At 43.7% G+C, this 21,943-nt stretch overlaps 3 protein-coding genes across 3 annotated transcripts in view; 1 reads left to right on the top strand and 2 right to left on the bottom strand.

The window, feature by feature from the left end:
* LOC115768283 (neurobeachin-like) overlaps positions 1-21,943 on the bottom strand; it is a 243,210-nt gene that overhangs the window by 98,079 nt on the left and 123,188 nt on the right. The gene's annotated exons all lie outside the window — the stretch shown is intronic.
* LOC115768284 (trichohyalin) lies at positions 792-3,123 on the top strand. Its single transcript, XM_030712823.1, has 2 exons — positions 792-1,610; positions 1,764-3,123. The coding sequence occupies exons 1-2, from the start codon at positions 951-953 to the stop codon at positions 2,889-2,891; spliced, it is 1,788 nt and encodes a 595-aa protein (XP_030568683.1). The 5' UTR covers positions 792-950; the 3' UTR covers positions 2,892-3,123.
* Positions 8,939-10,260, bottom strand: LOC115768256. Its single transcript, XM_030712786.1, has one exon. It carries the CDS (start codon positions 10,258-10,260, stop codon positions 9,058-9,060), a length of 1,203 nt encoding a protein of 400 aa, XP_030568646.1. The 3' UTR covers positions 8,939-9,057.

Raw genomic sequence — 21,943 nt, 5'->3', positions numbered from 1 at the left:
CTGGCATCGATGAAGAAAACAACTGAGAAATTACTACGAAATAGCCGAAATTTAAGTACCAAATGACGTCAGTCAGTTTCAAAACAGCATTTCATTCAATTCAATCAGTTCATAAACAAAAAGAGTAAAACTAAAAGTAAATCAAATAAATAAAATTTCATAAACTGTAAACGTTTGATAAGGTTCAAGTTGGTATTTGAGCCGCACAATACATATGCCAGAGCTAGAGCAGCGTTCAGGACAGGCATTTGGCCAACAAACATGATGGAAGCCCTTTTGCCCCCGGGGCAAATCCAAATCTGCTTGACAGAGAGCAGAGCTCTCTGCTGCACATGGAGCCTCAAAATTGTTGCTTCTTTTAGTTGTACGCCTCTTGGCTAAATATTTTGACCTCAGCTTTGCATTGGGCTAAAACACACCTGACCTCCTTGGTCACCTTCGGACGCAGCTCTTCAGTTTTGAATTAGAAACTAATAAAATAAAAAAAGTCTTTCTATCTATTCACTTAATTTGTTTTGTATTTTATTATACCCTTGTAGAGGGTATGAAGTGTGTAACGCAAAGAGGGAGACATCTCGATGCCAAGCTTTACGCTCTTAATTATTTTCACACCGAACTGATTAAGCGGCCAACGCCAACTAGTTGCTGGACGAAAGTGCTTGTCAAATTTTGAAGGTAGCTTCAAAGTTGGCATGCTTTGGCACTGACTGTACCTCTGGCATTGAGCAGGCTGCGCGGGAGCTGTCCGCCTGTGAACTGCCAAACTGGCGACCCAAACACACTCGACACACAGACACACATAGGCTCGCTCGAGCACAACAATCGGAACGCAACTTGGAAAACAGTTTCGGAACATCTACATCTATATCTACATATATATGTATATGTATAGATATTATATATATTTGGATTTCGAATAGAGAACCGAAACTGAAACCGAAGCCGCAAAAATGCCAATGTCAATGCCGTGCGTAACACGCGCCGGCCGCTCACTGCATCCGGATTGCTATGACCGACTCGGACGGAAGGTGGGCCTCGAGCTGGAGAAGCCGCTGCGGCCGGTGAAGCCTCTGCCGCCAGAACAGTTGGGCGCTGTCAAGAAGCAGCCACGCATGTCCATCTGCGCGAAGCAGTTGGCGGAGGGGTTGCTTCAGCAGAAAGCTGGCTTCTTGATGGCCGGCAAGAAGCCGGCGTTGCGCGGACTGCCGCCGGGCACAGTGCCGCCAGGCGCGGCTAAAAATTCGCGTCCCGTACGCCCGCCTATGAAGCGTAAGGGACGCGGCGGAGAGGCCACCTATTTCCATGTGCTCGGCCAGCCATGGGAGTCCAAGGGTTTCGCGGCACTGGAGAAGGAGCATGTGGAGCGCATGAAAGCCTCGCGCCCACCCACCGCCGAGGAGCTACAGGCCGAGCAGGAGCAGCGCAAGGAGGAGGAGCGGCAGAACAAGGAGGAGGAAGAGCGCGTGCGCAGCTACTATCACGAGATCGATGAGGCTCGTCGCGAACGTGAGCTCGAGGTTCAGCGCCAGATCGATGCCGAGGCCGATGACGACGATGAGGAGAAGGCCGCCGAGGCGAGGCGTTTGATGGTGCTGCACAAGTCACTGCAGGTAGGCTTGCCAGCGATAACAAAACTTATCGATAGATCACAAATGCAGCAAAATTGATCATATAGGGAACTAAGTCAGATTGAGCAAATATTTGCAATCGATTTCGTTGATTATCGTTTTTGCTAATCGAAATATCGATCTTTCCGCTGACAGGCACGCCACGAGAACGATGTCCGGGTGCAGTCGGCAACCCGCGCGATTGGCGCGGCCAAATGCAGCGCCATGTGGACGGCCCAGATCGAGGAGCGAGCAATGATGGAGCGCCTACAGGCGGAATACGACATGGAGCAGGCGCGCAAGGATAACGCATTCAACGAGTCCAAATGGGGCTCCCTGCCGCATCAGGAGCAGCTGGAGCACAACAAGCGCCTGGAATTCGGCGCTGCGGTGCGCCAGCAGATCAATGATCGCCGGCAGCTGCGCCATTTGGCCGAGGAGCGTCGGCGCGAGGAGTCGCGCCAAATGCGCGATGCATACGACGAGTACAAGCGCTTCCAGTCGGAGCAGTCGTTGGCCAACGGGCAGCGCAAGACGCGCTACCGCAAGGAGCTCTTCCACTACATCCAGCTGCATCAGGACTTTGAGAGTCTGCTCTGCAAGCAGGAGCAGCGGGATGAGCTGCGCGCCAACAAGTATATCATCGAGAAGGAGCAACAGCGTCTGGAGCAGCGTCAGCAGAAGGCGGCCGCCGAGCTGGCCAAGGAGCGCAAACGGGATGCCCTCTTTGTGATACAGCAGAAGATACTCGATGCCAAGGACAATCGCGAGGAGATGCGCCTGCTGGCCGAGCACGAGCGCCTCGAGCGCAAATATCGCCTCGAGGAGCGCCAGGCGGTCGAGCAGCGCCGTCGCCAGGTGGCGGATCTGCGTCAAGGCAACATCGAGGCCATGGCCCACATTAACAAGCTGCGCACCTGCTACTATGCGCAGCGCCAGCGCGAAATGGACGAGATGAAGGTCGAGCGTGCCAAATATGAGCAACAGCAAAAGGTCGAACAGGAGCAGAAGCTGGGCCGCAAACTGAGCCTGCACCAGGGCGTCACCGCCCAAATGGAGGAGCACGAACGCGCCCGCCGACGCGACATCGAGCAGGAGCGCGTCGAGAGCGAACGCGCACGTGCCCTCGAGGAGCAGCGCCAGAAGGAGATCGACATGGTCATCAGCGTGAAGCTCGACGAGCTCGCCAAGAAGCGTTGCTTGCCACAGAATGCGCTGCAGTCGCTCACCGGACGTGTCAGATTTGCTGGGCCCAAGAAGCTATCTGCTCATATGCAGCCATAGAGTGGGCGTGGCAGCGCCTCAGCCCCCAAATGCGACGGTTGCCCGAGTTTTGTTTAATGTTTCCATTGTTGTGGGGTGTTATTGTAGTTGAGATTTGATTTGATTGTTGCTGGAGTGGCAGCTCTTAAGCACATGCTCCCCATCAAGCACACACGCAAACGCACACGCACACACTCACGCACAAGCAGCGATGGCAGCGGCACGTATGCACACACACACACACACACACACACACACACACACACACACACACACACACACACACACACACACACACACACACACACACACACACACACACACACACACACACACACACACACACACACACACACACACACACACACACACACACACACACACACACACACACACACACCCACACACCCACACCAGGCTGCGCGGCATTAAAACTTGAAGCATACTTTGCGGCGACTTTTCATTTTTCATATATATTTTTTTTGTTACGCTCCCCCATCGCGGTGCATGCTGCTTGTTGGCTGTCAACTACAGACTCCAGAACTCAACAAGTTTCACAAAACACACCAACACACACACACACAGCCACCCGCACACACACACACATGCAGCTCATTAAAAACAAACCCGAAAACTAAAGCAAATGTCGAGTGCATAAACCCAATGATAAGACCCAGACGAAATAACAACAAGTTCTTTCGACTCATGATGTTGTTTAAGAAGTGGGCGCTTTGGAGGGGGCGTGGTAGGTGTATGCTTCGTGCTAGTAATTTGTTAAGCCTTCACTTTGGCCCCGCAGCTGCTGGTAGAAAGTCAAGTCGCAAGTTTTTGATGAATCGATTTGGATTTGGCGAACTGTTGTAGAGACAAAGCTAGCCAATGTATAACTGGATAAACTGATAAACTGAGGATGGAGAGCGAGAGAAACTGTGAGACGGAGAGGGGGCGAGAGTGTAAGGTAGTCAAGCCTCAAAACAGGCTTGGTTTTTGATCATTTTCTAGGGCTACACGTTCAACTTTATTGAAATGAAAAAACTTTTGCTTTACTTGTGATTTGTATCTCACTTCTTTCGGCTAGACTCGAGCAAATAATCGAAAAATAATTGTCAACAGAAATGATGTTTCACCTTTGTTACAGGACCGGACGAAAAGGTCATGAGGTGCTCAGGAAAATGTATCAGGAAAATATGAATCGAGCAGAATGTGTGTAGTTTCCAGTCGGAAGTTTGAGTACAATACATGAATGTACGTCAATGCGATTCATGTGTGCCAGGCAATGCCAATTTCGATACTGGCTCGCCATTGAGTACGAAGCATTCGAAGGGTGGGCTTGTGGATTGCGGTTTCGCCCTGGCTGGGGTTGAGGCTTAGCTTTCATTTCTGTTGGGATCAATGCTGTGGCATTTCTCGTCGTCGTTCCTGCTGCTGCTGCTGGCGCTTAATGTTGTAGAAGAAAATTATCCTTGAATGATTTGAGGCAAGTGCGCCGTTGCACCAGCTGAGACAGAGCTGTGGCTTAGGGTAGCTCAAATGAGGACGTGTGGCTTGTGACCTGTTTGTGTTCTGCTCCTTTCATTGAAACAATTTCTATACCCTGCTTTCAGCTGGTTTGAGAGCAGCTAGCCACATGCTTAGCCCACATATTTGCGTTTACTTGTATCGTATCATTTAGGACACGCTCATTTCCAATACAGTTTGGAAAGCACACACAGCTACAGTTTGAGAATCTAGCAATTATATTTGCCATTTTTCCTCTGCAAAACGCACAGTTTGCAAGTCACAATGAAGAAAATCTTGTATGCATGAACTTTTAGAATATGTGTCGATTCACAGTTTTAGAGCCACACTTTGGTTAAAGTTACTTCTTACAGTTTGAGAGTCACAGTATTTCTACTCAAGCTCACAAATTCTCCGTAAAGGAGCTAAAAGTTGCCATGCCCATTTTGGAATTAACAATTTTAAAAGCAGAAAAATTTTGTTAGTCATGAACTTACGCTCACATAAATTAACAGTTTTAGAGCCACATCTACATGGATACATTTTAGAAGCCACCAATTCAGTATCCCAGTATCTCAGTAGCCTTTTCCTTTTGTTGGATGCAAAATAAGTAATGAAGTCGTTTAAAAACTCAAAAGTAGAGTATGGCAGAGCCGGTGTTTGGCCATTTCAAAGTATTTAATTTTCTGGTTTCGGAGTTGCTTTAGCTGCAATGATAAAGCATTTATGACTGGCCTGAGCCTCTTTGCTCGTGTGTATGTGTGTGTGTGGTTGTTGTAGCTTATATAATGGCAATGCTAAACTGTCATAGCAACTTACCCGCACACACACAAACGCACATACACTCGCACTCACACATATGCAGCATAATTGGCAGCAAAAGCTGTTCTACACAAAAGAGCGAACCAAACTTTTTAGCGCGACATTGTGGCATGCGTTTGTGCGTGTGTGTGCGCATGTGTGTGTGCGTGTGTGTGCAGTAAGCAAACCATCCAGAAGACCATCCTACCACTAAACCCAATCAGCAGAGCAACAACAACATGCAAAGAGAGGGAGAGATTTGATGTCCAGCAGCAAATCAGCAGAGCTACACACACATACACGCACACACACTCGCAAACATATAGGGTAGCAGAAGAAAAAAAATGAAAGCCGGAATATGGTATGTATATAGTAAAAACAAACAATAGTAAAACTGATTAAGTCGGGGGCAAAACCACATCAAGCTAAACGATGATGAAGAAAAGACCAAAAGATTACGAGCATTGAACGCTGCGAAATGCGAAAGGCGCAGGATGCGGCAAGGACTTGTGAGGACATGCGGACTTTGGACATGGTTAGACGCGAATGTGAGCAACGCGGACTTTACTAAGCACACACACACACACACACACACACACACACAGACACACAATCGATGGGAGCCCCCGCAACAGGAACTGTGCAAGTGGAAGGAAATGAAAAATAATGCGGGTCTTAGGGCTTTGCGAGTGTGTGCCAGTGTGTCTGTGTGTTTCTCTGTGGGTATGTTTGTGTGTGTGTGCGTGAAATGAAAACGAAGCAAAAGTTGAGGGTTGAGCGTTGAGGCGAGCAGAGCAAAGCAAAGAAAAGAAATGCTGGGAAAAGAACCAAACAGAAAATGCTACCATATATCGAATAATTGAAAGGATTCGCACAAGCTGCGCAAAATGAGCCAAGTGCGGCCAAAGCCCAGTCGAAAGGGGCGAATAAACTAAGAGTTTTTAAGCGGGTGTACTCGACTGCCAAATATCCTATAGTTAACACTTTTGATCACTCAATACTGACGAGCAAAATGAGTTCAAATATACATTTGTTAGTACTTGGAGAGCTCTGCACGAGCTCTACAGAAAAACTTTCCAGTTTGGCGCCCAACGGGGGATCAGCACAAGTTAGACTAATGTTGACATAAGCAAATAAATCAGTAAATAAATTTACGGAACGAATCAGTTAGATAATGATACACAGATAGCATTGACAAATTCGTATTCATCGAAACTCTTCCTTATGAACTAACACACTGTAAACTGTACAGATTATCGGAAATACTAGGGCGCCCAACGTGGGATCCCAAGTGTAACTAAACAAATATCAAACTTACAATTTCTTTTAGCTTCTTTCATATGATCAACAAAATAAAAAGAAACCAATAATTTCTTATTATTTTTGACGGTTAATTTGGAAGTTGATAAACTGACAGACCGATTATTATATGATAGTTAATGCCCAATAAAGAATTATAAGACGCTGTGAATCTTTGCCTAACTTAATTCGTGTGCCGGCGAGTGTATATGCCCAATAGCTACGCGTCAGTGTGCTTTAAATCCAGACATTTGCATTTACATAACTTTCTTATGCCCTATTTCCGACCAGCTTCGAGTAACAGGGCAATAGAAAATAGAAAGTTTGTGAGGGGTAGCTGGGATACAACTTTCCAGCGATAATTTGTAAGATATGATAGTAATGCGCTATAACAGCAGCAATCGCAGCGGCAAAATTAGTCATTGTCCTGGCAAAGCGGACTCGACTTATCCACATGCCAACAGCTCGCCGCACATTTGCATACGTATGGCATGTAGATAAGTATGCTCAGCTGCACATATATATATATATATATATATATATACATACATATGTATGTAAGTAAATATGTATTTATGCTTATGTATGGTTTCATGTGAGTATTTGCCCCACTGCCTGACAATTATGTACAATTTACTTTGCATAATACTCGAGAGCACAAGAGCAACAACATTCGGGTTGAAGTTGCCTGGCTACAAGCAGCTAGTGGCCAGCACTTTGGGGGTTGCTGCTTGGTGGATATGTTGCGTGGGGGCCAGCTAGTTAGCATTTTGTTGGCATCAACGGAGAATAGAAAAATCTGAAAAGCAGAACAGAATAAGAAACACAATAGAAAACAACAATTGCCAGAGTTCTGAGAGTTCCAGCTCTCCATGGATGTAAGTTTGTAACAACAAGTGAACTTTGATTTTGCATTAATTTTACCAAAAAACAAAAGCAAAAACTTCATGTGCACAGCAACTAACTAGCTGTTCAGTCAGTTGTAAAAATCGTACAGAGTACTGGCCCTACAAAAAAGTTTCACCATTGAGCAGCTCTTTGATTCTGAACTAAACCAAAAATACTTTAGCTTATTGCGAAACTGTATTTGGCACAGGAAAGAATTGTTGAAAATTGCCGGGACACACGTTGGGCGCCGAAGGTAACATGGTGACCAGGCTGGCTGAAATTAATATTGAATGTCTAGCTATAGCATTGACTAAGTAAATATACAATATTTTGCATCAAAATTTGATTCGACGTGACACACGTTGGGCGCATTTTTACTGAGAACAGTCAATAGACGCCCAACGTGTGTCAAAATTGAATTGGAAGAGTCACTTGCTGCCCAACGGGTATAAAATTGTCATTAAACGAATAGTATTTACTAAGCAAAGTTTGGCATAATAAATATCCAAAATTAGACACGAAATATGACATGGCGCCAAACGTCGTTCAAATTGTCAATAAATGAGTCAAGTGTATTATGCACTGAGCACATACATACAAAAGTTTAATTCGCAATTCTATTTGAAAAAGGGCAAAAGACCATAGCCCACAGATAATACACACGTTGGGCACCAGAAGTCACACGGCGCCCAACGTGCGCCACAAATGACACGCAATTTGCGTGAATTTCCAAAAACCAATAAAAACTAAAGTGTTGCTGTAAAGAGAATTGAAAGCTTACTAGTAATCGGGGCACACCATGCAGCTGCTTTGTTGAGTACGGCTGGAAATAGTATTAACAAGTTAAGCGTTAAAGTCTAGAGAGCAGGCATTGTTATTTTTTTTTTCTTAAGTGAATGTGAGCATTGTGAGCAAACAAAAAGTTACAGAGAGCGACGTCAAGAGAGTGAGCGCAGTGAATTTGGCCTTAGTGAATGTGTTTAAGGTGTTAAAGATCGCTGTGAGGTGAGTTCTAAATATACTTTGCATGGTGTTGGTGACAGCTGAGCACTTGAGGTGAGTTCATCGAGGTGAGCAACAATTGTGAGCAACGTGAGAGAAGAGAGAAGAATGTAATAAAAAGTAATTGAAAAAAATATATATATAAATATATAAATGAGCTGAGTATGCAGTGCAAATTCTATTGGCAAATTTCAATTTGATTTTGATTGATTTGGTATTTTTTTTTTTTTCTTGTCAGCAGGAACTTTCAACTCGTGTTTACGCATGAGTTGAGTTCGCTTTTGGCAGTCGCTGGTTTTTTTTTTTTCGTATTATTGGTTTTTTTTCGTATTTTTTTTTTTTTTTGCTGGAGCTTTTTGCTAACCTTGTGTGGGGTATTTCGCATATGGAAATTTTGTGATTTTGCTTGCATTGTTTCGATATCGATTATTGAATTTGGAAATTCAGTGAGGCAGATTCGATTGATGATTTTGATTTTGATTTTGATATTGATTTGGATTTCGATTCGATTGTAAATTGATATTTTTGATTAGTGGATGCGTTTTTTTGCGTAATTCTGTAGTTATTTTTCTTTTTCTTTTCTGTTTGCATTTGATTCTGACTGGTGCAATTGTGAGTTTTGCGCATTTGTACAAAAATGAGTTGAGTTTTGAGTTTGATTTTGATTTTGATTTGGATTTGGATAGTTGTGGAATTTTGCTTAGAACTTCTCCGATATGCTATAGATGCGCTTAACGCTCACGCACTTGCGTCGCAGACGCTCGCACTCGATCTCCCGGAAATCGGCGTGCGAACTGGAACTGGAACTGGCCGCCAGGCAATGGTTCGCCTCCACGCTGGACGACGTCTGCCCGATGCCACCGATCCCTATATCGTCGATGGCAATGTGATGGATGAGCGGCAGCTGCGATGCGGCGCAAATGTTCGGCTCACTGTTGGCGGCACCGGCGGGTGAATGGCAGTCGGAGCCGGAACTGGAGTTTCTGGATAGCGCGCTGTCGTTCTCCTCGTTCTCCCCCTCCTCCTCCTCCTCCTCCTGATCTTCCTCCTCCACGCACTGCGGGCAAATGGTATCGATATCGATATCGTTATCGTTATCGCTCAGCAGCTCGTCGTCGTCGACGATGTGGCGACGCGTCGTTTGCTTTTTTCCTTGTGTGCTAATTATCGCACGCTTCAGCTCCAGGAACAGCGGCGATGCGGGCAGCAGCGGCACTAGCGGCGGCTGGCAATCGAAGAGACCCAAGCTGGCCGACGATTCGCCGGCGGGCAGCGGCTGTGTGGTAATTACCGCCGATGCAGGCAGCCCGAGCACACCGTGCGTACTGGCCTCCGGATGGATGCGATTGTCCGAATTGGTTGTGGAGAACTTTGAGAGCAGCGACTTGGAGCTGGCCTTGTTCTTCAGCTGCTGCTGCTGCAGATAGTAATAGTCGCGCGGCAGCGATGAGGTTGCATGCAACGGATCTTCCGGATCGTAATAGCCCAATGCGGCGGGCCGGAATAGGCCGGGTGTGCTCAGTGAATGCGGCTGTTGTGACTGCGACTGTGACTGTGAATGGGACTGTGACTGGGACTGTGACTGGGACTGTGATTGCTCCTGCTCATAAGAGTCACTGATAACGCTGGCCGTTGAGGCGGTGGGCGTGGTGCTGCTGAGAGTCGATTGCGATCCAGCGGCAGCGGCAGCCGCGGCGGCTGCGAACTGTGCGCCCAGCAGGGGCGTTAAACCGGCCAGGAACTGTTCCTGCTGCTGCTGCTGGCGCTGTTCGTCGAGTTCGCGGCGATAGGCCTCGATCTGGTCGCTCGGTGTGGGCGTGTTGCTGTGTATGCAGCCTTGAAAGAAATCCAATGCTTCGTACAGGATAAAACACAGGCCCAGGACAAGAAATGTCTCCATCATAAGGAACAAACAGCCATTGGAAGTGCAGCCGGAAGTAGCGGAACGAAACGGAAACGGAACGCAACGAAACGAAACGAAGCGAAACGGTACGAAAGCGTACGCAACGTAACGAAATTATAACGTAACGAAACGAAACGAACCGAACCGAAACGCAATGGAATTGAAACACGTTACAACATTAACCGTTCACCGTTAGCCGTTTAACGTTCCTTTTCACCGTTCCTTTTTTACCGCTATCGTTTCGCCTTCGCTCGTTCGCTTTGCTGTTCGCCTTTCTCTTTTGTTGTTGTGGCTCCTACTATTTTGCTTAGCACTCTTTGCACTGCATTTTCGCTTAACGCTTTTTAGCTTCACATTGTCGCAAAGTGTCTTTCCCGCACTTCTTATTTTTGTTTATTTTATGTTTTAATTTTTTCTGTTTTAATGTTTTCTTTTGTTATGCAACACTCAAATTAATTTCGAATTGTTGCCTTGTGTGCGCTTCTCGCTTGCATAAATTAAAAGCTTCACTCCCTTTCTATATCTATATAGACAGAGATATGCTTATTTATATACATATAAACAATTAGCGCTACTTAGAAATATCACAGATACAAACACATACACATACACATAGACAAACACATAGATATTGTTGCAGATTTAGCATAAAACATAAATTGAAATCATTTGCTCAGTTTGTATTTATACTCTTGTTAGCTGTGCGTGTGTGCGGAACGTGTTGGAAACGAAACGAAGCATACATACATACGCATACACATAAACATTTACTATAGATAAAGGCATAGATCGGTACATTTCTGGTTTCCCGCCGCAGCCCAGAAGTATGCACTGATTTTTTGCTGTCTTCAATTTCGTGTGTGCATGTGTATGTCCGTGTGTGCGGGCGTGTGTGTGCGTGTGTGTGCGTGTGCGTGCGTGCTTATAACGCGCATAAAATCCAAAAGTTAAATGTAAAAGCATAAAAGAAAAGTCACGAAAGAAAAAGCAAAACCGGAAGCAACTTTGTTGCCTTTGGTTGGCTTAGAGATAAGGGAAAAGCACCGCCCCGCCCGCCCTCTGCTGAAAGCCAGGGAAAAGCCCCGCCCGCCCCCTGCTGAAAGCCGTGCAGCAAGTCGAGCAGCTCATAAACTTAAGAAACAGCTAAGAAGCCCCTAAACAGCAGCTCGCATTGCCTGCATAAAAATGCCCACTCAAACAGGCGAGAGACGGGGCAGGGAGAAGCGCACAGAGAAGTGCCCCGCACTGTGCCAGGTGAAGCCCACAAAGAGCACCGGCATTTTTTTTTTTTTTAATAATTTGCCACAAAGTTGGCGCAGAATTTGAGGCCCATAATTAATATATGGAATATAATTTGATGAAACTACAAAATAAACTTATCTTTTGGGCTTTGCTAACTCGCAACAAAATATTTTTAGTAATTGGAAACGATATTTTTTCATTCATTTTTATTTTTAACCATGAATAATAATTATGACAGTCAGCTTTTTGATCCAACGCTTTTTTGTGAAACGATTTGGCTGAAGCACGTTTTTGTAAATCCCTGACAAAGTTCATGTCATTTAATGCTAAAACTGCGCACGCAAAAAAAAAGAGCATAGCATTTCGGCTAAACTCCCGCTTAGGCTTAAACCATTTGTGAATTATAGCGCAAGCACGTGTTATTTACATGGCGCAAGCTCGAATGCCATAAAAAAAAAAAAACAAACAAATCCAACGGAAAACCAAAAACTAAAAATCCATTAAAAAACTTCGATCGAAAAAATTGTTGAAGCATTTGAAATATTTTACGCAACGCTAAAAAACGCACAAAACAATAGATGAATCCATAGAAAAAAGTATGCAAAACGAGAAGATTTCAACTGTGGCACAAAAAATGTTATTTCACATGCAACTCGTTGTCTGTTGTCGCCGGCCATTGTAATTGACAGCCCAAATAACACGCGGAAAATGGGGGGAATGAAAAAAAAAGGACGAAGAAAAAACAATCTGGCAACGCTGCATGGAAATCACAGCTTGACAAAGTCATCAAATATGCAGCAAATGTTGCTGCAGCACAATGAAAATTGATGGACAAGAGCGTATGTTGCATGCAACACGCAACCCACACTCCATGCATGCCACGCCCACTCACACACACACACACACACACACACGTACCGCCTCTTCTCGGGGCCTCTCAGAGACCCACAAAACAATCATTGGATTCCTATTCATGTTCCTCTTTATATATAGAATTAAAATATTCTGTTTGGACAAGTTAAGGTGTGTGTGTGAGAGACTGTGCGAGAGTGTGTGTGCGTGTGTGTGTTAGTGTTTAAAAATATGCTTTATGAATGTCAAGTCTTGTATTATTAGGACGACAAACAATACAAAGCCTGTATTTGATGTGAAATGAAATGTTTGTTAAGCCATTTTTGTTTTTTTTTCTATTTAAGTATTTTTAGTATTGAAAGAAAAGCAGTGTTGTAAATCGTGTGTATGCAGCTTTACGCTTAGCTTATGTGCATATGTGCGCGTTTTGCAACACTGTCTTTCTCTTGCTTTGCAATTAATATGCATATGTACACAAGTTTTGCCTTTTAATGCCTTTTTTTCGCATGAAAAAATAGCTTTGTCAAATTGTTTGAATTAAAGTTTATTTTGTTCACATTTTGGCTATCCAAATGAATCGAGTATACTAATAAAAACAATAAAAATGGGTAAAAAAAATGAAATATAAATGAATACAGGATGAATATATTCTCCAAACTACTGCAGCAAAAATTTTCCAAATTTGCATATTTCAGCGACCGACTCTGATGATGGTGACTTTCTGGAATCTTCTATACAATATATCTATACACAAATATCTATCATTTTGTCATATATACAATGTTACGTAAAGGACACTTGATTTAAATTAAATTTCATTCATGGCATACAGAGTTAATTTATATTTATTTATGTGTGCCCAATCATAATATATACAGATACTCGATATTATTATGGGCTATACTCAAATATAATCCATTTGCACACAATTCAACTGCAATTTGATTCATTTACATTCAACACAAAAACCAATCACAGACGGGGCCAAGTACCAATCATACACGCACACACGCACACTCACACACACACACAGGCAAATCGAAAAGAAGCAGCACGAACCTGCAAATGTTTTGCTCAGTGATTTTGATGCTGACCCTCAATCGGACCATTTGATGTGCATTATGAATGAAGATATCTATAAGATATTTACAGCAATTTACAGCTATAATAACAATCCCAAATACTTACAAGGAAGCCAAAAAAGAAAAAGAGCACACACATACACATGCACAGCCACAGCAGCTGAAGTTGAGTAGCATATAAAGCGCAATGTTTACAAATGCACAACAACAAACAACGAAAACAAGAAAAGGAGAAAGCAAAAACAAAAATAAAACACAAAAAAACAAAACATGGAAAGCGAACAGAAAAGATGATTGGAAAATAAAACACTTTACAGCAACATTCGCAGTCAAGCTAAACCCAAGCTGATGTGAATGATGATATGACCCCCCCCCCCCTCCCCCCACACTCTTCGGCAGCCTCCTCCGACGCCGCCTTGCCTGCCAACACACACGCAATCGATGAGGCGTAAAAGGGCGCAGCAATCACGGCCACAGTGTGACCAGAGCGCAACCCTGTCCACATTCTACACACACCCCCCTTCCCCTCTCCACGACCACTCGTGCTGTGTAGGGGAAGTCACAGTTCCAGTTTCAGTTCTTGGTCACATCAAAATGCACAACGTGTCGTTATTTATGGCTTTGGGTCGTCGCTGCGCTGCTGGGCACCGTTAAAGCTACAAAACGAAAGAGCGGAGGCGCGAGAGCGGAACCCTTTACCGATTCCTCAACGTCTCCGCAACAACAACAACAACGACAGCAATAGCAACGGACTTGACCAAGCGTAAGCCCAACGATGCGCAGCAGATCCAATAGGCTGGATTGAGCCCCTGGGCCCCCTCTGCCCACACACACACACACACACACACACACTGGCAAAAACCCTTGCAGTTTGGCGGCTGTCAACTGCGAGAGATTGGCAAGGCTTATGCAACTCGGCAAATTGTTGAACTGATGCCACGTACACAAATGGCAACAGCAACAATTGTTACACATGTTCCCCCCCCCCTACCACCCCTCCCCACACGCTTACTCTGCTGACCCACGCCCATGCACAACTCGAGTTTCAACTTAATTTGTTGACAACTTTTGCTCGATTTGTTTTGATTTTCAATTTCATTTTCTTTTCTGTAATTTGCCTTGATTCTTCTTTCTTGATACTCTGTACACAATTGGCAATGGGGTATGCATATAAAAGGCGAACTCAAAAATGGAAAAGTATATGCGTACATATATACAAATTTTGGGCGGCCACGCCCACAATTTTAAATCTTTGACATCACACTTTAAAAGTTGCAAATAAATTAAACGAGACAATTGTCGAATACACTGTGCAAAGGGTATTGCATAGTCGGTAACAGCTGATTGCAACTTTTTTGCTATTATTATTATGCAAGGTACTCTAATTAAATTCTCAGTGTGTGTGTGTGTGTGTGTTTGGGGCAGAGCGAAAAGTTCTGCAGCCGATTTGCTTCAACTTCAAACAAATTCCAAGTAATTGCACATTGAGTGATGAGAGGGGCGGTGAGGCGGGGGACTTAATGCGGAGTAAACAGTGTTATGCGCACGTTAACTTTTGAAAGTCTCGCTGTGTGTGCGAGTGTGTGTGTCTGTGTAAGCATAGCTGCACATAACGGACAACAGCGTCTGATACCTCACTGACTTTTGACGCTGCTGAAGAAGCTGGCAGCAAATTTTTTCAACAATTTAATCATTAAAAGCAAAACAAACAACAACAGCAGCAGTGGAGAGGGGTAGAGAGAGAGAGAGGGGGTGGGGGTTAAGGGAATCAAAATTCTTGCATATTTTTACTGTTAAGTCGAGTCAAAAGCAACAGCAATAACAACAACAACCAACGAGCTCTTACACTTCTCTTTCTCTCTCTCTCTCTCTGCCTCCCACTCGCACACTCTCTTCACGCTCTGCTTTGTAATTGCTGCACAATGCAGCTGTGATTATCTGCGCTGAGCAAGTGAGCGCGAAAAAGCAGGCAACACAAGAATAACAACTATAACAACAACAACAGCAGCAGAGGCAGCAGCAGCAGTAAAACAGACAGCAAATCAAAGCTTTAATCTGATGTTGCTTCTTTTTTTTATTTAAAATTAAATTCCCATTTCGGATTTTTCGCTTCGTTTCAATGTATTTGTGTTTAATTAGAGCAGCACCGGCAAAGTGTGTGGGCGTGCGAGCGAGAGGCAAGTCAGTAAGACAGGGGAATTTTTCGCTAGAGCGGGCGTCCGTGTGCCTGCCTGTGCGTGTTGCGTGTTTGCGTGTGCGTGTGCGTGTGCGTTTGAGTGTGTGCATGTCAGGGCCGGCAGACGGCAGACGGCAAAAACAAAGACAAAACCTTAGGCTTGAGACGAACTTCGTATGCGCTACACAAGTGTAAGCAATATTCAGGCGCAAAGAGCTCAACTAAATTGATGAAAGTTAAAATTAAAAAACGGCAAGAGAACATTGAAATTGAAGCAGAGTGTTTTTTGTGTGTTTTTCGATCAGCTCGCGCAAAGCTCATATAAAAGTCAATATGACCCAATGGCACAGAAAAATGTGCAAAGAACAGCAAGAGAAACAACAAGAACAACAACTGTTGCCAACTGTAGAGCTGCAGCTGGAACTGCTGCTGCCACAGCCACTTCATTTTGTCAACTGCTGTAGTGTGTGCGAGTGTGTGTGTGTGTGTGTGTACCCATTGGTGAACTTTGGCGGAAAGTAAACCGACATAAGTGTTGCGACGTTCGTTGTTATTGTTGTTATGGGGCACTGAGATGCCAAGGCAGTTGCAGTTGCAGTTGCAGCAGCAGCAGCAGCGTCCAGTTGCAACAATTTGGCCCCGCTGCATGTTAACCTCTTTCGCCAGGCGAGTGCGGCAAAGGAAAAGACAAACAGCAAGCGGGTCAGACACGGTTGCAACTGTGTGGCAAGGTGGCAAGGTGGCGGGAGGTTGAGTTGGTTGGCCTTGCCTGCAGCATAAATTTTTAAATGTGCCCCAAATGGCAAAGCCCCGCCCCGACCCGCCCCTATGCGGCAGATTGTTTGCTGCGGCTTTTGTCAACTGCAGCAACCTTCACCTTGTTGCATGCCACACGCTCAACAACAAAACGATAATAACAGCAATATAACAACAAATTAAGAAATTTCAATAACAATTATGAAAAAAAAAAAAACAAAAATAAGTAAAATTAAATATGCTTCTGTGCATTTCGCATTATGTAATTCAGTTTGCTGCACACTGCATCAGTTTGCGGCAAGAGGCAACTGCCGCACAGCCAGACCGCAACGACCGTTGAATATGCTCATTATGCCACGCACTTTTGTGGCAAGCCCGAACCACTGCTTAACCGAAGCACATGCCGACCGCCACGCTGCGGTCAACAATTGAAGCTCTTCCGGGGGAAAGGGGAGTACGAAGGGAGAGTGGGCGGCAAGGCGGGGCACTATGTGTGCATGATTAGAGATCAAGAGAGCGTGTAAGGGCCAGGCTCAAGATGTCAATACTTGAACAATAATTGGATGTGCAACAAATGCAAGAGTGTCAGCTGGCGATGGGCGCTTGGAAGTATCGCTTGTGTTATCGATATGTTTATCGAAATGCAATTAGTGCATTTGAAGTTGCATTTAGTCTGAAATATAAATATATATCAAGCTCTGTCACTCGTAGACTCGTAACCCAACGCTAACTCTTCTTACGAAATTAATGGCATACTTTAAATGTTTAGATCGATATATATCGATATATTAAAGCTTTTCTAGGCTGTTCAAATGAATTGCTGGACGTTGGACGTTGGACACATTAAAAACAGACTGAGATATTGAAGTGAAACATCTTTAAAATACTTGATTTATCAACATTTATCTCCGGTCTGTTTGTGATATCGATAAATATCGATTTCACATCTTTGACTCGATAAATTACTGACACCCAGCTGTTGGCCAAGGCAAGAATCAAACTTCTAGACTGATGAGCATACAGATCGATAGCACCGACTTCGTATCGATGACAACACATCGATAAGAATCGATAAACATCAATTCTTATCGATAGGCACATTTGTGGATCGATTTATATGCCCGCCAGCCATCTCTTGGCAGGCTTCACACAGGCTAACTTACTCCACAATTCAAGTTGGCAAGTTCATAAATTGTTAATAGAGAAACAAGTTGCCAGACTGTTTCGAATTTCGCCTCTCGATTATTGATGCGCATTGTTGAGGGGCTTTCCAGCCACAGAGCTGGGTAATAAACAAACGCATAACTGGCTCAACTTTGAACTAGATGTGAAATACTTTGAACTCTTTGCCATTTGCCACTTGCCGGTGGCTACTTCTTGCACTCAGTTGGCCTCACGCATTCCCTCTCTCCATCTCTCTCTCTCTCTCTCTCTCTCTCTCTCTCTCTCTCTCTCTGTCGCTTTCTCGCTCTGACGCTTTCTCTTTGCCTGTTTCTTTAGACAAAAACTGGTGCTCTAACATGCATTCAAGTGCCTTAAAGTGCCCCATGCAAACTTTGAAATTGTTTTCGTTCAATTTGCAAGCCAAACAGCTCGACCATTAGGGGCATTCCCAAGCACCAGCACACATCCCTCCCCCGCCAGACCCATATGAGCAGCCCAGGGCTGGGTTTGTCTGTGTGGGTTAGTTGTTCGGCTTGGACAACGCTTAACGCGTAACAAAATAATTCAAGAGCATTTGGCTTCAAAATAAAACAAAATGGCGGAGCTTGCTTGACAAGCTGTTGAAAATACGCTTGAATGCTGTTCAATTTCACGCACATAGGTGAAAAATGTGTGGAAAACTGCTTGCACAAAACTTTATTTCGGATAGCCTCTTAATTTGAGAGATCTATGTGGAAATTTGTTGGTGAATTCACAAAACGGCTGCCTTAAATCCGTCTATACGGGTGGAAAGTGGGTGAAAATGGAAAAGTGAATTAAGACTCAGGTATAAATAATCTGTAGAGCTTACATTAGATTAGGTACTGGGTATAGAAATGTCTATGATTAAAAAATTGTTTAATTTATTATAGATTCTCTAATTAGTTTGCTTGAATAGCTGGTGGAGGCTAGTTGGCTTGCCTGTTTAATGCACTCTGCTGTCAACAGTTTGCCGTTTATAGGGTATAATGAGCTGGGCAAAGCCAGTTGCAGGCGTTGCTTGTAGAGAGAGAGAGAGAGAGATGGTAGGGCACAGCTGAAATACATGTGCACTCCATTTGCCATATTTGGTATGTAGTACATCACATTGAAACATTAGAAAATATGTTTATAAATAAGTACAGTAGAAACTCAATAAGCTGAAAAGCCTAAAACTAAGCACATTCTGAAGCAACAAACAAGCCAAATACTCGAGATTTTCTTACATATTTGTTTAAATTCTTAAATTTAGTTTTGATTTTTATTTTCTGATATAATGCTTGGCTCTTTGAAATCAAATTGAACTCAAATAAAGCCAACTACATATTTTATATATATCTATATTTGATTGATTCCAATTCTGAAAACCAAATTAATTTTTTGTTAATTCTTTGAATTGAATTATTCAAAAGTACTTTATTTGCTTGAAAGGAAGCCCACACATTCTGGTAATTCCAAGAAATTTGCGCAACCTTCGCCTTGAGATGAGAAGCTTTTGCGGTGAATCAATCAATCAATCAATCAACCAATCAGTCAATCAATCAGCCCGTTTCAATTTTCGCATGTTTTGGCAAATTATTGAAAATAAACGAGTTTCCACTGTACATATTCAACTGAATACAAATACATGCACACTTTTTATTTATATGCATATATGCATAATGTTTTATTTTGATATTTTTTTAATATTTAATTTCCCCGTTGAGTTCAAGAACCTGCTGTCCGATTTTATTATTTACATTTCCAGCGTTATTTTTCGCGCAGATTCCTGCATGTGTTTGCTTTCAGTTATTTTTTGAAAAGGAACGAAAAATGCCTTTGTGCTGTTGTTGTTGTTGTTGTTCTTGTTGTTGTTGTATTTACTCGCCGCCAGTCATTAAATATATGAAATTTCATGTAAGTACTGACTCTCCAACAAGGACACACACACACACACACAGAGAGAGAGACACACACGTGCGTTTATATTGGAAAGGGGCATGTCGCATGGTGCTACACTTAAATGAATTACGCTTCTGTACACAGAATTTTCCTTGTAATATTTATCGATATGCACATGTGTGTGTGTGTGTGTGTGTGTGTGTGTGTGTGGGCGTGGCAGATCAAGCACGGCCTGGCTCGGCGAGCTGCCATCGTAATATGTTTGCCCATTTACGTGTATTTAATATTCCCGATGAGGCAATGGACACACCGAAAACACACACACACACACACGCACACACGCACACACACACACGCACACACAGCCAGCATAACGGCAGAAGCAAACGAACGAAGTGAAAATAAAATGTGCAACACGCTCAACCGTGGCAAAACAAATAATGCCGCAATCCTCCAAAAACTCACAATTCGACCCATCCCTGGGCCAGCCTGCCCCTGGCCACGCCCACTCGTCATGCTAAACTATCGACGCAAGTTTATGGTGTGTCGACTGGCTTGGGCTCTAAATGTGTGTCTGGGGCCGATAACTGTGGCTTAAGTTCAGCCACAAGCTGATGTGGCATTCGCATGAAGTTTAACATAGGGATCAGCGATAAGTTATCGATAACACACAGACTCACAAATAAACGATATTTTATTGATAAACTTTGCCAATTCCACATCTGTTGCCACATATGCACGCTCACAGCAATAGCTTATCGATTTTAACATAATGTTCTTATCGTCTTCAGTTTAACTTCCCGTTAAGTGTTTGGAAGCTTATTGTGTTGGTGCAATTTAATATGCAATTATCTGATCCCTTGAATCAATAAGTTATCGAGTATAATCGATAATCATCGCAATGACGCGCATAACTTGATGAGAAATATATGTTAAGGCATTGGGCTTCAAAGCATGCTGCTCTCTTCAGACGATAACTAAATAAATACTCGATAACAACTGAGATAGCATATTCGATAACAACTGCGAATCGAAGTCAATGTCCATGGCTGAGTTATCGATACTCTGGCTACAGTCAACTCTTCTGTTATCGATAAAAGGCCAGCTGATTGCTGACAGCTCGACCAACTTTTGGCAGCACGCCAACCAGCCGACAATGGCCCAAAGGGTGATGTCAAAATTCGTGCGTTTTATTACATTTACCGTTTGGCCAGAGCCGGCCAGGTGGGCGACCCCGCCCAGTCAGGGGCCGCTTGAGTGGGGCAACAAAATGTTAAGCAAAAGTTACACAAAATTGACAAAATATAAATAAAATATGGCACAAAGCACAAAGCGAGACAACAAAAATTGAAGAAGAAGAGGCAGAAGATGAAGCAGATGTCAAAACAGGTGAATAGACAGCTGGCAAAAGGGTAACAAATAGAAAAGGCAATAGCTGCAGACAGATGAAGACATTCAGCGCAGTGGAGAGAGAGAGAGACAGAGAGACAGAGAGAGAAAGAGAGATGGGAGTGAGAGGGGCGGGGTAAAGAGATTTGCTGTCAGATTGACGCTAATATTATTGAAAAAAAAAAAGGAAAAGAAGAAGAAACGTATTGACACAAGTGAAGCGACTGACAGCAGGCAAACAGGAGCGGATCGGGCATGGGCGGGCGCCTGTTTTGGGGCGCTGCCCAACCAATTGCCATTTAACAATGATGACGTAATTGATTTTTAAGCAAATACCAAGCAGCAGCAGCAGACACACAGAGAAGGTGACACGGAGAGAGGTAGAGCGCGAGAGGGGAAGAGGGGGGGGGGGGGAAGAAAACAGTGAGCGAAACGCGCAAACAGCAAAAGGACGACAAGTGCTTGTTTAAAATCTTAGCTATATAAAAAAAAAAAAGAAAAAAATATACAAAACATGTATAAAAAATATATAACATTTTTAAGCATTAAAGAAGCCAATTCTGCACTTCACACACACACACACACACACACACACACGCGCGCGGGCACAGCTGTGACATATTCGCAAGTAAATCAAATAAAAGCAAAGCAAATGTTACAGAAAAAAAAATATATATATATATAAAACATACAAAAATAAATAACTCAAGAACGTGCGAAGGCAGCTGCAGGTGCGACACTGTGTGCGCGTGTGTGTAGATGTGTGTGCATGTGTGTGTGTGTGTAGGTGTGTGTGCAGCTACTTTTTGAGTGCACAACGAGCCAAATGGGACTCGCTTTATTTACACTTGCCCAAACAAAGGCGCACAGACACGCACATAGTACACACACACCCACACACACCCACACACACACACCCACATACACACCCACACACACACGCACACAACAATGAATTAAACTCTATTTACAGCTAAGCATAGCTTTAAAATGCCATGGCACGCTTTGTCAGCGAGTACACTGAGCAAAATAGTTGAGTTATTTATTGACAAAAAAAAAGGGTGAAAAAAATAAAAAATAGCAAAAAGTTAATAAGCATATGCGCTAGATATATACAGGGTAT

This window comes from Drosophila novamexicana, unplaced genomic scaffold (assembly GCF_003285875.2).
Source record: "Drosophila novamexicana strain 15010-1031.04,08,12 unplaced genomic scaffold, DnovRS2.1 tig00001741-arrow-arrow-pilon, whole genome shotgun sequence".
Lineage (NCBI taxonomy): Eukaryota > Metazoa > Arthropoda > Insecta > Diptera > Drosophilidae > Drosophila > Drosophila novamexicana.
This window is presented reverse-complemented; position numbering and strand designations above follow the sequence as displayed.